The 17,710-nt window shown below is 37.7% G+C and overlaps 1 protein-coding gene across 2 annotated transcripts in view; it reads left to right on the top strand.

The window, feature by feature from the left end:
• The window catches only part of TNKS2 (tankyrase 2), a 67,910-nt gene that overhangs the window by 34,355 nt on the left and 15,845 nt on the right, over positions 1-17,710 (top strand). The window contains exons 13-20 of one of the 2 annotated variants that reach the window (XM_078434586.2): positions 2,065-2,144; positions 6,198-6,343; positions 7,947-8,112; positions 8,999-9,218; positions 11,818-11,927; positions 12,894-13,082; positions 15,749-16,001; positions 16,720-16,802. In XM_078434586.2, the coding sequence (XP_078290712.1) occupies positions 2,065-2,144; positions 6,198-6,343; positions 7,947-8,112; positions 8,999-9,218; positions 11,818-11,927; positions 12,894-13,082; positions 15,749-16,001; positions 16,720-16,802 (1,247 nt within the window). The remainder of the gene's footprint in view (positions 1-2,064; positions 2,145-6,197; positions 6,344-7,946; positions 8,113-8,998; positions 9,219-11,817; positions 11,928-12,893; positions 13,083-15,748; positions 16,002-16,719; positions 16,803-17,710) is intronic. The other variant, XM_078434585.2, reaches the window with a different exon arrangement.

The following is a 17,710-nucleotide window of genomic DNA, read 5'->3' as shown; positions in this document are numbered from 1 at the left end:
GTCAGGCTCTGTGCTTGACAGCTCAGAGCGTGGAGCCTGCGTTGGATTCTGTGTCTCCCTTTCTCTCTGACCGTCCCCCGTTCATGCTCTGTCTCCCTCTGTTTCAAAAATAAATACATGTTAAAAAATAATAATAAAAATAAAAATAAAATTATCCTTTAAATTTTTTCACATATTACATGGGAGTTGGTAGTAAAAAGAAAATGTAGACTATTTGGCTGTTATTTCATAACTTTTTCTACTCAGTGCTCCAGATGTCATGAAGTCTTAGTTATGATTTTCCAGTAGTGTTTTCTGCCCAGTTTCTCTTAAGTTTTTATCTAGAAAATGTTTAAGAGTGAGCTATAATAGTTACTATTTCTTTAAAGAAAGGAAAACATAAAAAGGTAGGTGTCTCTTAGTTGATCCATAATGATAAATAATACTCTAAAGACTGGCCCTACCTCTTCGCTGTTTTATTATCTCCTTTATATATGAGGCATGTAGAATTTGTACCAGGTAACCAACTATTTGACTTAATAAAACATTTATTGAATCCCTGCATATTCATTACATTTTTAAATATTTAGATCAAATATCTACATTTTGCCTAGGTTATACATTTCAGCCTAGAAATCTGGTCCAATAAATTTGAAAGTGACTTTGACATCTCAGGGCTCAAATGAGAAGAAATCTAACAGATCAAGCCTCTTATATCTTTAACAGTTACTTTTGATGATCCTTATGCCTGTGGTCTTAGAAACCAGCTTTTGAGAAAAACACTGAATAGATGAAGGCAGGTTGGTAAAACCTCCTGGAAACTGCCAAAGCTGAACTAACTACAAGACTCTTTGAAGACTCTCTTTAGTTCCCCGTATACGATATGTTTGTTCTGGTGTCAGGTTTGGGGTTATAACACTGGTCCTATTCACTTGCATAGTGATGGACATTTACAGTCTTGCTAGTTTTGTGCTAAGCGATTTCTTACCTTTCCAGCGAGTTTCTTAAATTGTCAAAGTAGAATTTCCAGGTCAAAGGATAACATGTAATTGTTGAATCATCTTCTAGAAAGGTTTTTAAGTACCATTTTATACTCCTACTGACAGTGTATGACAAGACCTGTTTGTCAGCGCTAGTATGATTCTTAATCTTTTCGTTGGGTGAATGTGTGTGAATTTCAGAAGTAATAGATGCTTTTTTTTAATGCAAAATATAGAAATATTGTCAGGGTAGCCTCCCCCATTTCCACCTTGCCCACTAATGGATAAAAAAGAAAAATCTAGTATCGCAGTATTTTAATTTGCATTTCTAAGATACAGGTTGCAGTATTTTTTCCTTTTTTTTTTTTATTTGCCTTCATAATTTTAATGTTATGTTATTGCCTGACATATTTTTCCTAATTGATTTGGGTCCTGCCTTGGTGTACTACTCTAAGATGCTTTTTTACTCCAGGTATAAAAATATTCACTTAGATTGTCTTTGAGTATTTTTAAGGTTTAATTTTTTATCCTTCAGTCTTCAGTCCATTGGAATTTTTGTTCTAAGATACAAAGTACATGTTTTCTTTCTTTTCTATGAGATTTTAAGTGAGCTATAAAACAAAATTTCAGACCTGAAGATGACTTTAGTTATCTTCTAGTCCATCTTTTCTCTTTTTAGAACTGAAAAAATCTGAGGCCCTTCACCCCAGTTCAGATAGCTAGTTAAGGGCAGAACCATGGTTAGATCTCTGGCCATTGCTCTCCTAATGTAAAGCTTTTCCACCATCCAGTGGCCTTGGTTGTAGAATATGCCATCTTTCATCTATTTTACATTCCGTTATATTGTTTAAATCACAGTTTATAGTTGTTATTCGCATTTACATACATTTTGCCTGTTTATATGTTTAATGTTTCCCAAAATTCTTTTTTTGTCTCAAAAAAGTTCTTAACAGTGTCTTAATGGTTTTCCCCTACTACCTTGGAGATTTATTATGTAATCTACCAAACTGCAAAAAGAACTTTACTTTGAGATAAGATGCCTCCCTTAAAGCTTGGTCCTGCCTTCTAAATAAGAGCTAATCACTCTTTCCTTCTCTGTTTTTAGAGGGCATCCCATTAGGCAATTCAGAGGCAGACAGACAATTGCTGGAAGCTGCAAAGGCTGGCGATGTAGAAACTGTAAAAGTAAGATATGATCTTGTGTTTTTGTTAACTTTTGGGTTTTATTTTCACGGTGTTTAATGTATCTGTACTGTTGTAATGAAGAGCCTAGTTATGTATATGTGCCTTGTTTTAAAAGGTAAATAATGAGGGACAGCTGGGTGGCTTAGTCGGTTAAGCGTCCAGCTCTTGATTCCAGCTCAGGTCATGATCTCACAGTTCATGAAATTGAGCTGACAGCACATAGATTCCCACTCTCCATCTCTCTCTGCTCCTCCCCCATTCACAGTCTCTCTCAAATTAAAAAAGACAAAACCCTTTAAAAAAAAAAAAAAGGTAAATAATGATAATCTAGTTCTTCTCTCCAAGTAAGGATCATTGTGCAATGAAAGAAACTTTAGTTTCACATGCATCTCAGTAAATACCTCACAATCACAAACTTAGTTAAGTAAACTGCATGTTTACGGAAATACATTTTGTCTAAAACACCTATTCATTTGTCCCTTTAAAAGAATAAGATACCAAATTATTGTCCATTGTTTACATATGACACATAAAACAGGAATGGGGAAAAGAACTAAACAGTGTGTCACTGTGTCTACGTATTTCTTCTGGTTTCATTTCTTTGCCCTTTTCTACCACTGTGTTGTCACTTTTCGGTCCGCTGTCTCCTAATAATCTTCAGTTCATCTAGCCAACTTCAGTTCGTACGCGGCCCATCTCCTGTGGTTATCCTCTGTTGAATTACCCTTCTTCACATTTTGCTTTACTTTTTACCATAGAGTCATATGTAGTAGTTGAATGCCTGTACCAGATATTTCTGTTACCTACAGAAATTGCATATCCCAGTAAATAACAGCCTAACATTCTGAAAGAGCAAGACTATTTTTCAATTCACCTAATATAGGTTAAAATTAACATGTTTTATGAATTAAATAATTCTAATAATTCTTCAGTAACGCAGTGGGTGTTATTTTTTCACTGTTGCCCTCAGACTTTTTCAAAAACAGTGCTGGTCCTATTTGAGGGAACAGTGATAGGTAATAAGTTTTATAAACGAAATTTGTTGATGTGTGACAGAAGTAGCCAAATAAAACAATTTCACTGTGTTTCTTTTGTGTCCTCAATCCTGAACAGACTCACCACACAAAGATTTCCTGAGAATGAAATATGTTGGTGGCATCTGAACTTGAGCTCTAAGGAAACTTATTCACTGTCCTTTTAAATATAAAAGAGACCTCTGAAAGTTGATTTAAATGTGCACGTAATCTTTTCCTGCTGCTTTATGTGGGTAGATAGTAGTATAATCATCTCCAAGTAACTTCAGATTTTATTTTTTAAATAATTTCATTTTTCAAAGAAAAAAACACCACTATAATGCAGTCTTATTGTTTGATATGTTTTATATTTACATTCTTATTCATTTAAGTAGGAGGTTAAATAAGATACTGAAAGGAGGATTTGGTTTCTATTACTGAATACTGCTGACTTATAGAAAAACAAGTCACTTGAGTTAAAAGTAGTGAGCTGGTTCTTTTTTTTCCTGGAAAAGTGATTAAAAAAGTAAAAGCAAGGTGCCTGGGTGATTAGTCAGTTAAGCATCCAGCTCTTGGTTTCAGCTCAGGTCACGATTTCACAGTTCGTGAGTATAAGCCCTGCCCCACTCCAGGCTCTGCACTGGTGGCACAGAGCCTACTTGGGATTCTCTCTCTCTCCCCCTCTCTGCCCTTCTGCTTGCACTAGCGCTCTCGTGCTCTCTCTGTCTCAAAATAAATAAACACTTAAAAAAAATTAAAGGCAGGGCTCCTGCGTGGCTCAGTCAGTTAAGCATTGACTCTTGATTTTGGCTCAGGTCATGATCTCACAGGTTTGTGGGATCAAGCCCTGAGTCAGGCTCTGCTCTGACAGCATGGAGCCTGTTTGGGATTCTCTGTCTCCCTCTCTCTCTCTGCCCCTCCCCTGTGCACATGCTCTTGCTCACTCATTCTCTCAGAATAAATAAATAAACTTTAAAAAAAATTAAAGTCAACTAGTTAAAGGGCTACCAGCTGATTTGAGTGGGGGTGAGGGTGCTGGGTTAATTTTAAACACTTGGGGCACCTGGGTAATTCAGTCAGTTAAGTGTCCAACTTCAGCTCAGGTCATGATCTCACAGTTTGTGAGTTCAAGCCCCACGTTGGGCTCTGTGCTGACAGCTTGGAGCCCGGAGCCTGCTTTGGATGCTGTGTATCCCTCTCTCTGCCCCTCGCCCACTCGTGCTCACTCGCGCATTCTCTCTCTCTCTCTCTCTCTCAAAAATAAACATTAAAAAAATTGTTAAGCATTCATTCACTTACATATATTCAAGAGCATAAAGCTATATCCGGTATATATAATAGTGGAGACTAGACTTTGTTTTTGTAAAGATAAAAGGAGTCCAGAGCAAGAAAGAGATAAAGAGAAGAGATGGGGGCAGGAATTGGACTTAGAAAACAAAATAATGCCATTGGATTGAGGAGAGCCCTTCCTTTCTCATTCTCTGGGAATAAGCATTAGGCCATCTTCATTTAATCTCTGCTTTTAAGATCACCTGATGGTAATTTATTTCCACAGCCTTCCTAGTCCTTATCTGTCCGTAGACAGGGGACTTGGTGTGAATCACTGGGACAGTGACATCTGCATATTACCCAATGAACACTCAATTATGTGTTCAGTTGTGTTTGTTTAAATACATCAGGCTAGATATTTCTTCCTAGGTGTTAGAAAACTTGTCTCAGAGTATACAAAACTAAACCGAGAGGTAGGGAGTAAAGTGGCTGGTGATAACTACCCAAACTAGCAGCACATGGCACATGTATTAAAAATATTCATTTTTCAAAGCCGTGAAATACTGTCTCAAATGCAACACTGAATCTGTAGATCTGTCAGCCTCTTGTTTGAAAGTGTAAAAAAGCTTTATCAGTCCTCTGATTAAACCCCCTGAAGTTAAACCCATGGATAGCTACCTACTTTGGTTTATTAGGCTTAAGTTATCCCTCCTTTTAAGGTAGGATAGTAAAAAGTAAGAGTTTTTACTAATATTGATATTCTTTGGACTTTTTTTAAGCACCACAATTTATTATGTTTCTTTTTTCCCCCAAACATCTGTACTTTTCATACAAGCATGAATAAAAATGTTATTCTTACAGCTTTTCTCATTTAGGCTTCCTCATCTAAAGCAAAGAACACAAAAAAATTATTTGACTCTTTTCTAAATTTTCCCGAGGATTATAAGTGTAGTTCCTTGACTACAAGCATCACCTGGGAACTTGTTAGAAATGCAGGTTCTCAGGCCTCACCCCAGACACACTGAATTAGAAAATCTGGAGATAGGATCCAGTACGCACGAAAATTTGAGAACCCCTGTCTAGAGCAGTACTTCTAGAACTTGTAGCACTTCAGACTTTAGCCTGCTTACAGATCGTCTCGGGATTTTGTTAAAATGCAGGCTCTGGCTCCATAGATGAGGGTCTGAGATTCTGCATTTGTAACAAAACCCAGGTGATGCCAATACTTCTGTGACCCGGTCTACCTCTACGTATATTTGCCATGAACGATTGCTGATAATTGGTACTTTAGATTACCTTTGTGTAAATAGTAGTAGTGATAATGATAAAATTTACCCACTAGCTTTAGCCTCATCTTTAGGCATAGATGAGAGGACCAGAGGGATGGATTCCCTATAAATGACAAGGTAAAATAAGAATATAAGTCCCTTTAAATGACAAGGTAAAATAATGGGGCGTGTGGGTGGCTCAGTCAGTTGGGTGTCCAACTCTTAATGTCTCAGGCTATGATCCCAGGGTCGTGAGATTGAGCCCTGTGTGGGGCTCTGCGCTGACAGTGCAGAGCTTGGGATTCTCTCTCTGCCTTTCTAACTGCCCCTCCCCAGCTCTCTCTCAAAATAAGTAAGTAAATTTAAAAAAAGAAAATAAGTAGTTTCTGAGAATACTGATTTAATGAGACAAGAAAATAAATCAGACATTTGAAGTTTCTACTAAATGAAAACAAGAAGTCAGGGTAGCCAGCATCATGTGTGTACTGTGTTCCATCCTACAGAAATTGTGCACCGTTCAGAGTGTCAACTGCAGAGACATTGAAGGGCGTCAGTCTACACCACTCCATTTTGCAGCTGGCTACAATAGGGTGTCTGTGGTGGAGTATCTGCTGCAGCACGGAGCTGATGTGCATGCTAAAGATAAAGGGCAAGTACCAAGAATTGCTGTGGCCTCTTTTCCTTTATCTGACCTTTCTAGGAAAGTGTGAAAAAAATTTGTTTTGAAAATCTTTTTCGGATAGTTGGGTCGGTAGCGCTTTTATTTTCAGAGAAGTCTGTTACCTAACACTGGCTTAAATGTAGCTTCTTAATTTCAGTTAAGATTTTAGGAGGGATCTGGGGCGCCTGGGTGGTTCAGTCGGTTGAGCGTCTGTCTCTTGATTTGGGCTCGGGTCATGGTCCTAGGGTTCTGGGATCAAGCCCCATGTCGAGATTCTCTCTCCCTCTGCCCCTCCCCTGCTCGCACACTCTTCTCTGTCTCTCTAAAAATAATAAGTAAGTAAATAGATTTTATAATGGTTAGCATTTATATAAAGCCTTATTTGTATAATGCTTTGTGATCTTATAATGAGTAAGGACATGAGTGTGTTTGATTTTTAATATAGTGAATTTTTCAGTATGCATTGAGGATATTTGAATTCTTCGTGTGTATTTTTCTTTAGAAGTATACAGTTCTCAATTCTAGATAGTCTACAGGTGTTTGTTATATTCTGTGCAATTTAAAAAATTTTTTAAATTTCCTCCCAGACCCTCCAAAAATAATTCCATTTCTGTTTTCAAAAAATTTACATTCTATAAAATAATAATAAGCAGTGTAATCTCTTATGCAGTTCAAAAAATATGTCAGGGGTGCCTGGGTGACTCAGTCGGTTGAGCGTCTGACTTCGGCTTAGGTCATGATCTCACGGTCTGTGAGTTCGAGCCCCGCGTTGGGCTCTGTGCTGACAGCTCAGAGCCTGGAGCCTGCTTTGGATTCTGTGTCTCCTCTCTCTCTGCCCCTCCCCCACTCACGCGCGCGCTCTCTCTCTGTCAAAAAAAAAAAAATAAACGTTAAAAACCTTTTAAAATAATAAAAGGAAATATATCAGTTATATGTAATTCTAAGTTAAATCTGTCTTTGTGGGGGCGCCTGGGTGGTGCCATTGGTTGAGTGTCCAACTTCGGCTCAGGTCACAATCTCAACGTTCGTGGGCTTGAGCCCCGCATAGGCTTTGTGCCAACAGCAAGGAGCCTGCTTGCGCTCTCTCTCGAAATAAATAAATATCGAAAGATAAATAAATAGGAGTGCCTGAGTGGCTCAGTCAGTTGAGCGTCTGCTTTTAGCTCAGGTCATGATCTCGTGGTTCACAAGTTCGAACCCTGTGTCAGGCTCTGTGCTGACAGCTCAGAGCCTGGAGCCTGCTTTGGATTCTGTGTCTCCCTCTCTCTCTCTGCTCCTCCCCTGCTTGTGCATGCGCTCGCTTTCCCTCTTGCTCACTCTCTCAAAAATAAGCATTTAAGGCAAACCATAAGAGACTCTTCAAAACTGAGAATAAACTGAGGGTTGTTGGGGGGTGGAAGGGAGGGGAACGTGGGCGATGGACATTGAGGAGGGCACCTGTTGGGATGAGCACTGGGTGTTGTATGGAAACCAACTTGACAATAAACTTCATATTAAAATAAATAAACTTTTTAAAAGATTTTTTTAATAAAAATTAAATATATATATATATATCTTTGTGTTGCATTCCTTATGTAATTTTTCATTTCAGAGGCCTTGTACCTTTGCACAATGCATGTTCTTATGGACATTATGAAGTTGCAGAACTTCTTGTTAAGCATGGAGCAGTAGTTAATGTAGCTGATTTATGGAAATTTACACCTTTACATGAAGCTGCAGCAAAAGGAAAGTATGAAATTTGCAAACTCCTACTCCAGGTATATTTGCTTACTGTGGACTGGGTTTATTACATAGAATATGTTTATATTTTCTAATAACTTTTAATATAAACTTAAACTTGTAAAGGAGTATGAAACAGAGCTAATTCTCTACCTCAGTTTCAGAATAAATGTCATGAACACTTGTATATCTTAATCTGCTAGGATGTTTACCACACACAGATTTATTATATAAAGTCAGCTATCTTCATGTAACAGTTCTCTGATGATTGTCTTAATTTTTCCTATATAGTACTTTAGCCTCAAGACATTTGATGGATTATGTAATTTATAAGCCAGATTTATTTGGCACTAATAAAAGTGATAGTACTGGTTTAATACAGGTACCAGTGTAGATATTTTACACTAAAAACAAAAGTTAGAGCACTTGGCTGGCTCAGTCGGTAGAGCATATGACTCAATTAAATCTATACTTTATGTCAGTGTTCGTGAAAATTAAAAATAGCATACATGAAAGTCAGTTGTTAATGAAATACTACCTTATTTTGAACGTAATGTACAATTTTTATTAAATTGCATTATAGGGGTCCCTGGGTGGCTCAGTTGGTAGAGCTTGCGACTCTTGATCCCAGGGTTGTGAGTTCAAGCCCCAAGTTGGATGTGGAGCCTACTTTAAAAAAATAAAATAATAATAGTAATAATTTAATTGCATTATTAAAGCCCAATAATATTTAACTGCCTCTGTATTCTTTTTATTATAATTTTCTGTGTACTAAATCAAATATAACAACCATGTTCATCTTTAAGGTAGAATCTCTCCATATAAAATAGGATAGGTTTTTTGGTATAGTTACATTGACTATTTTCTTCTTGACTAAGGGCAAACTTAAGCTAGTACCCCTTTGTCTATTTTTCACATGCCCAGCATGGTGCAGACCCTACAAAGAAAAACAGGGATGGAAATACTCCTTTGGATCTTGTTAAAGATGGAGATACAGACATCCAAGATCTGCTTCGGGGAGACGCAGCTTTGTTAGATGCTGCCAAGAAGGGTTGTTTAGCCAGAGTAAAGAAGTTGTCTTCTCCTGATAACGTAAATTGCCGTGATACCCAAGGCCGACATTCAACACCTTTACATTTAGCAGGTAAGTGAATGAAGTTGCATACCTTTAAGCTGGTGACATCTAAGATTCATTTTATCGGAGTAAAATATTTCCTGCAAGTAAATTTAAAAGATGCAACTCAGATGTCTTCTTTTACCACCGTTATACCTGAGTATATTTGTACAGGGCAACTGTATTTCATGTTCACTTTAGTGCTAGTGTGTTTCATTCGGTAAGAACAATTGAAAGAGGCTCTGCCGGTCACTATAATTTTTAAATCCTCTTTGGTGATTGAGTTTTGGCCATATAAACTTGAAAAATTAGCCTGCTTGAGCCAGCTTTCCTCCTCGTGCTAAAGCTCTCCACTCTTGGGGTAGCTATTAAGCACAAGCAGAAAAAAATCTTAAGACTAAAAAGTTACATAAGCCTATTGCCAAAGTAATTTGTTGTATTTGTTAGTCCTGCCGTAGGAAGGTACTGGAGGCTTCAACAACAAACTTTTTTTCTCACAGTCTGGAGATCAAGGTGTCGGCAGGATTAGTCTCTCCTTGGGCTGCAGATGGCCACCTTCTTACTGTGTCGTCACATGGCCTTTTCTCTGTTGTGTGCACATGCCTGGTGTCTCTCACAGTATGTCCTAATCTCCTCTTATAAGGACACCAGCCAGCTTGGATTAGGACCTTCCCTACCAGCCTCATTTTAACATAATTACCTCTTTCAAGACCTCATCTCCAAATACAGTCCCATTCTAAGGTACTGATGGTTAGAGCTCCAACATAGGAATTTGGGAGACAGTTGAGCACATAACATTTTTAGAAGTTTTCACTCATGAAATGGGCACAGTGCAGTTGTTTTTTAGTGCAGGTGTACAGCCTGGTTTCTTTAGCGGCATGGAAGATGCTAGGGAACGGGCCATTAAAATCCCTGAACTTACAGCTATTGCTTCATTGGTGTCACATTAAAGGCATAATTTGACTCATACAAGTTTATCTAAATATACATAGTTTAGAAAGAAAAATAAATAAATCAGAGAAAAAAGTAATGCAGGTGTTTCTGCCACTTTGTGTAATATGGGAGGTGGATGTCTACTCTTATTTTTTTTTCCTCTCTCTCTCTCTCAGTTTATGTTAGTCTCATAGTGTGAATAACTGAGTGTGCTCTTAGTATTTAAAAGACAATTTGGGGGATGCCTGGGTGGCTCCGACTGGGTTAAGCATCCAGCTTATGGCTCAGGTCATGATCTCGTGGTTCGTGAGTTTGAGCCCCACATTGGGCTCTGTGCTGACAACCTGGAGCTTGCTTCAGATTCTGTGATTCCCTCTCTCTGTGCCCCTCCCCCGCTCATGTTCTGTCTTTCTCTGTCTCTCGAAAAATAAACGTTAAAAAAAATTTTTTTAAGACAATTTTGGTGATATGTGATTTTTACCTTTAAACTTTCACCACCTGTAAGTTGGGACCCCACTGTCCAAGGAAAAGAATTACTCTATGTCTTTAGAGAATTTTGGAAGTGATAACCACAAGCGCTAACATGATGACAAAAAGCTTTTATACTTCCACTGGTAATCAGTTTTTCATCCATACAAGACAGGATGTGATGTGACATCCGATTTGAATTATGCTGTGTATATTTATTTATATTAGCTCTTCTGTATCTTTATGGTAGCTTATCTAGAACATTTAACAACAACTATTTAAATCTGTGTTGTCTTTGTAAGTGGTAAATAAGTTGTATATGCAAAACATTTCTGCCTACTTGTGCAGTTTTATAACTTGAGACCTGAAAGAACTTTTGGATTCATTGTAATACTTAGTTTATGGTAGTTCTGTGGTTTTGTTTCTCCCTTCTTGATCTTAAATGTTTTGGCTTTAAATCCTTTAGCAAAAGAATAAAAGCTACAAAAAAATAAATGTGAATAAGATATTTTGAACTATTTTAAAGTTTCAAGTGATACCTGGTTTTATGTTGGCAAAGTTCCCAATTTGCTTTCAATCTATGATTGTGTGTCAAATAAAATATACTTTACCATAAGACTATGTACTAAGGTAACTAACAGTTCCCAGTATGACAGCTAAGAAGTTATGGTATATTTATAAAATGTGGCTTTAGCAACATTAGGTTCTACTATCAGACGCGCACAGATGTATATCCCTAAGATCTCACTCTACAAAAAGCATGTCTTTGCAGCCTTCCGGGAAAATGGAGTCTTGAGACCCATGCTGGTGTGCTGTCTCCTATTCTGCTGGCCACTTGTGTTTCTAACTTGGCTTTTATATGCTTAAATGCCTTATATGCTTGTAGCCCTTGAGACCATGTACCTGAGTACAGGAAGTTGTATATAACAACCATAAAGGCAGGGACTTAGGTAGAAGGTTTTAAAAGGAAAGATATTAGCAAATCAGTCAGTATAACTTTTGAGAGTCTGTGGAAGGCATATCACTGAAAGCTTCCAACTTGAGACCAGTGGGCAGTTTTTTTCATAAGATAAATTTTTAATATATTCTGGTGGAGAATTTTAGATTTCTGTAAACTTGCTTTATTTTTCAAAGCATGTCTATGCTTTTTATATAGATATATACAGACACGTAAATTTAATTTTTTATATTAACAAGTGGAAGTAATTTTAATTCTTTTCTAAATTAGCCGGTTATAATAATTTAGAAGTTGCAGAGTATTTGTTGCAACATGGAGCCGATGTGAATGCCCAAGACAAAGGAGGACTTATTCCTTTACATAATGCAGCATCTTATGGGGTAAGTTCTTTTATATTACCTTTAAAAAAATCTCTAAAATTTTCAGGGCGCATGAATGGCTCAGTCAGGCGACTGACTTCGGCTCAGATCATGATCTCACAGTTCATGGATTCAAGCCCAAGTTGGGCTCTGTGCTGACAGCTCAGAGCCTGGAGCCTGCTTTGGATTCTCTCTCTCTTTCCCTCTCCCTCTCTCTCTCTCTCTCTCTCTCTCTCTCTCTCTGCCCCTCCCCCACTCACACTCTGTCTCTCAAAAATAAATGTTAAAAAATTTTTTTTTAATCTCTAAAATTTTCAAAGTGGAAATCAATATTGCAGTTCTCAAAGGGCATTTAGTTTGACTTTTTCATTTTATAGAGGAATAAATATGAGGGCTAAAGAGATTAAATAATGTCCAGGTTTCAATTCTGAATCCGTTGTAAGCTTGCTGTGTGACATGCAGCATATTTGTCATTCATTTTATTATCTTCCTTAGCACCTCTTATTTTCAGTGAGATGTTAATGATTTTGTTTATTTGTTGGTACCAGGAAAACCACTGGGACTCCTAAGAGTCCATAGAGATTCAGGTGCATTGTTCCTGAGTTTATAACAGCCCTAAATATTACAATTAGTATTGACCATTTTCAGTAGGTGTAGTTTGAATAATTGGGGAAGGTTGCTGGTTTCTAAACTGATGCCCAGCAGTTATAACACTTGGATAAATGAGAAGTTAAGTCGCATTCATTTATTTAGTTCCTGTCCTGTGTAGAATTCTTAAATGTTTTCTGATTTCTCAAGTTATTAAAATGTCTATTGTAATTTTTAATCAGCTACCCATAAATTATGATGTTGGGGAGAAACACGATTTTTTTTTTCATTTCCAGAGTAGGTTTGAAAATATGGAAAAATAAGTATGTAGCTAATTTCTTCTTAGGAACTAAAATGTGATAATGTTTCAGACTGTAACAGGAGTATTTTCTTTTACAGCATGTAGATGTAGCAGCTTTACTAATAAAGTATAATGCGTGTGTCAATGCTACGGACAAGTGGGCTTTCACACCTTTGCATGAAGCAGCCCAAAAGGGACGAACACAGCTTTGTGCTTTGCTGTTGGCCCACGGAGCCGACCCTACTCTTAAAAATCAGGAAGGACAAACGCCTTTAGATTTAGTTTCAGTAAGTGATGGACTCTTTGAAAAATCTCAGTGCTTTTCTTAACTTTTTAATGTTTGCTTGGTACATATAAAATATCTTTATGGTGAATGTGGCAAAATCTTTTTTTAGCTCAGTTTAAATTTTTTTTTTTTTTCAACATTTTTTATTCATTTTTGGGACAGAGAGAGACAGAGCATGAACGGGGGAGGGGCAGAGAGAGAGGGAGACACAGAATCGGAAACAGGCTCCAGGCTCCGAGCCATCAGCCCAGAGCCTGACGCGGGGCTCGAACTCACGGACCGTGAGATCGTGACCTGGCTGAAGTCGGACGCTTAACCGACTGCGCCACCCAGGCTCCCCTTTAGCTCAGTTTAAATATAGGATTTCTTTGGTATTAAAATGTAATATGTAAATAATAGGACTATCAATAAGCTATTGTATCTTGAGTGCCTTTGGAAATAGGAAAAAGAAGTACGAGGTATAGCTGCTTACGTTAATTTGGAAATAAAATTTCCAAATACAGGCCCTCAGTGAAGGCTGTTAAGGGGCATACTGTGCAAGGTCACATAGGACACTGGTCTTGATGAATTTCCCCTCATTGCCCTCAGGGTGCTGCAGCCACAAAGCCTGCTTCTTGTCAGGATTCTAGTTCCTCCCACACTGCCTGTTCCCAGAGTTCCGGTTCCGTGCTTACCTCCCCAAAAGTGTTCAGAAAACAAGCTTGTTCCTTAAGTTTTTTGGGTTGTGGTCCTCCCCCCCCCCCCCCCCCCCCCCAAGGGAACTCATGTAGGAGTCTCTGTTGTAGCCTCCACTTCCTCTTTGGCCAGTATGACACAGGCTCCTCTCTCACCTCTACCACTGAGGAAATTGGCCAGGGCACTGGAGGGAAAGAGAGAAGAAATTCTTGTTGAGATACAAAGGAAAAGCAGTCTCTTAGATTGCTTTCTACTGAGAGAGATTTCACTGTCACAAGTTACACTGAGAAGCTGATTCAGTTCAGCTTCATTGGGGGTTAAGTAGATTTTTCTTAGCAGGCTGACAGCCCAACCATATTTGCAACATTTCTTCAGGGAAGTGTCCTTCCAATCCCAAACTACCTTGGGAACGCACTTTTCTAATTCATTCCACCCATCTGTTAGTCCACCAGACATAATTGACATGAAACAAAGTGCTCTAGAGAACAGGTGTGGGCTTTAGAGCCTAACAGACTTGCCTTAGAATTCTGGCTACCACTTAAAGATGTACGGTCTTTCACCTTGCCTAATCTCTAAGCCTCAGTCATGTCATCTATAATGGGGGTGAAATGTCTGGTTAAGGGGTGCCTGGCCAGCTGTCAGAAGAGCATGCAGCTCTTAATCTGAAGGTTGTGAGTTCGAGCCCCACATTGGGTGTAGCGATTACTTAAAAATAAAATTTTTAAAAAGAGAGAGAGAGAGAGTGTGTGTGTGTGTGTGTGTGTGTGTGTGTGTGTGTGTGTGTGTGTGTGTGTGTGTCTGGTTAATACAAGAATTAAGGTAATGTACTTAAAGTCTCAGGCATGATAGCAGATACATAAAAAGCACCCCATAGATGATGCTAATATTATTTTAAAATGTGCCGTGGAAGTCCTCAGACTTGGGAAGAAAAAAGACAAGGATTAAAATAGGCAATATAAATGTGACTAACCATGAAAACAAGTACTGATTTACTTCTTGCTATTAGTGTCTTGAGCATTGTGAAGAAAAAATACTATATGTCACTAATTAAGCAAATTAAAGCTAGTAAGTTTGAGGATTTTTTTCCCATACTAGTAGATTTGATTAAAATTATTATCTTTGTTTTCTCCCCCCCAAAAATAACTCAATTTTAAGGATGTATCACTGAATATTTTCCAGGAAATGTAAATACACCATGTAGATTCAAGTTCCATGTAGATTGAATAAGAGTAAAACCTTGGTTTGGGAGCATAATTCGTTCCAGAAACATGCTTGTAATCCAGAGCATTTGTATATTAAAGCGGATTTCAAGAACCATTGGCTCCGTTTTGATCATGTGATGTTAAGCGTCACGTACTGCTCATCTTGAGGAATGCTCACAGAACAAGTTACTCACAATCCAGGGTTTTACTGCTTCTTTCAGAGTAATTGCGATAGTGTTAAAAAATTCTTACCTTTTAAAATTGCTATTACTATAGGGGTGCCTGGGTGGTTCAGTCGGTTAAGTGTGTGACTTCAGCTCAGGTCACAATCTCATGGTTCATGGGTTCTAGCCCCACGTCGGGCTCTGCTGACAGCTCAGATTCTGTGTCTCCCTCTCTCTCTGCCCCTCCCCTGTTCACACTCTGTCTCTGTCTCAAAAATAAATAAACATTAAAAAAAATTAAAATTGCTGTTATATAATTCATTTCAGTGCTTTGCAGAAAATCATAGTATGAAAGTTAGGGTTTTTTATGCTTAGCCACATTTAACAGGTTTGTTCTTATTCTCTGTGTCTTGGAAGAGATGTTCTGAATTATGTTTTATATTTAACAACAGCTTAGCTGGATGTCACTTACTTGCTTTACTTTTTAAAATAATCATTTTTATGTTATATGCAGTTCTAGTGCAAATCTGAGTTTTTGTCATATTTTTTAATGTATTCTGTTGGGTACAGGAGAATTTTAAAACTTGCTTATCACAGATTTAATCTCTCTCTGACACACACACTAGGCAGATGATGTTAGCGCTCTCCTGACAGCAGCCATGCCCCCTTCTGCTCTGCCTTCATGTTATAAACCTCAAGTGCTCAATGGTGTGAGAAGCCCAGGAGCTACCGGAGATGCTCTGTCTTCAGGTCCATCCAGCCCATCAAGTCTTTCTGCAGCCAGCAGTCTTGACAACTTATCTGGGAGTTTTTCTGAACTGTCTTCAGTAGTTAGTTCAAGTGGAACAGAGGGTGCCTCTAGCTTGGAGAAAAAGGAGGGTGAGAATAACTTTCTAACTTGTATTGTAGCCGCCTAGTTGTCATTTAGAATGCAAACAAGTCATTTTTTAAATACAACTGTTAGTATCAGATTAATTAGCATAGCCTTAAAATTTTAGTCTTTCGTTGTTTTCTTTACATTATGCTTTCGAAAGGTTTAGATGGCTTGTGCTTGAGTAGTTATGCCTTTACCTAGTCCAGTATATTATTACAGAGTTAGGAAATATCTTTTCTCCTTATCAGAATACCCAGTTGTGAAGATCTTTTTTTTTTTTAAAGGAAAGAAAAAGACAGCATACTTGTGGTCTCTATAAAGCTGTTCTCTTTACTTTTTACCTGTCAAAATTCATCTCACCTTATGTAACATTGTGGAACTTGTTTTCATAAACTTTTTTGTGAAGAAGCTTATATCCTCAAAGATAAGGAAACTTAGTGGAAATATAATTGACATACTAGTTTCAGTATGGGCACTTATTTTAAAGATACAGTTAAAAATAAATTTGTTTAAATGAAATTTTTTTTTTTTTTTAACCTGAAAGTGCCCCATTGGCTGTTTCTTCTATGATGTTGAGATTTTGTAGCTTTCTCTTTTTGCAATTTTTGATGCAATGTTTTGCTTCGTCTTTGCATTCTTGATGTGTATAGTAATACCACATAACCTTGTTGCTAAAATGTTGATATACCTTATTCTGTTTGTTCTGGATTTTTTATTTTCCAGTTCCAGCAGTAGATTTTAGCATAACTCAATTTGTAAGGAATCTTGGGCTTGAGCACCTGATGGATATATTTGAGAGAGAACAGGTGAGTAAATGAATTGATTTGCTTGGTTTGGTGTTCTGTGAGACCTCAACAAAAAATTAGGACATCCTTGAAGTGCCTTAAACCATTCAACTGTTTGTGGGGAGAGGAGAATGTTTTTTTAAGGGACTGGAAATCAGTTAACTCTTCTAATTGGGCTTGATCTTGGAATTTCTGCTTAGTTTATTAGCATATAAAAATGGACTCTCATGAAATAAGAAGTACATTGAAACTAATGAAAATACACCTTCTTTTAAGTGCACATGGGACATGCGCCAGAATAGGTCACATACTAAGTCACAACATCAGGCCTCAACAAATGCAAGAAGATTGAAATCATACCATGCGTATTTTCTGACCACAGCGCTTTGAAACCAGGTCAACCATAAGAAAATTTTTGGAAAGACCATAAATACATGGAGATTAGACAACATGTATTAAGCAATGAATGGGTCAACCAGGAAATCAAAGAAGAAATTTTAAAATATATGGAAAAATGGACTGTGGTGTAGTAATAGTAAAATAGCTTTCCCAAATAGAAAGCTTAGCTTATTTAGCCCTTAAAATAAGTTATCCTTGAGCTTGGTTTGTTTAGTTCAGTTGTGTCACTCATTGCCTGCTCTGAGTCTGACACTTCGCTAGCCACTATGGGAAGGTATATAGATATGCTAAGTATATATCTGGGCTTTTCCAGAGTAGTCCCAATTTATGCCATCAGAATACTGGTGTTTTTTTCTTTTTTTGGTTCAGAAAATATAGTTAGCATAGACTTGTACTCCTAAGGAACTTTTGATCTACTTATGGAGCTCTAACAACATATGAAGAAATAAGTTTTGGGCATAGATTTTAGAAATTCAAAGGGGAAAAAAAAGGTTATTGCAAGCTGGACTACTCAGGAAAAGTTTCATGGA

This window comes from Panthera onca, chromosome D2 (genome assembly GCF_046562875.1).
Source record: "Panthera onca isolate mPanOnc1 chromosome D2, mPanOnc1 haplotype 2, whole genome shotgun sequence".
NCBI classification, from domain to species: domain Eukaryota; kingdom Metazoa; phylum Chordata; class Mammalia; order Carnivora; family Felidae; genus Panthera; species Panthera onca.
The sequence above is the reverse complement of the archived record's forward strand: the minus strand, read 5'-3'. Positions and strand labels throughout refer to the sequence as shown.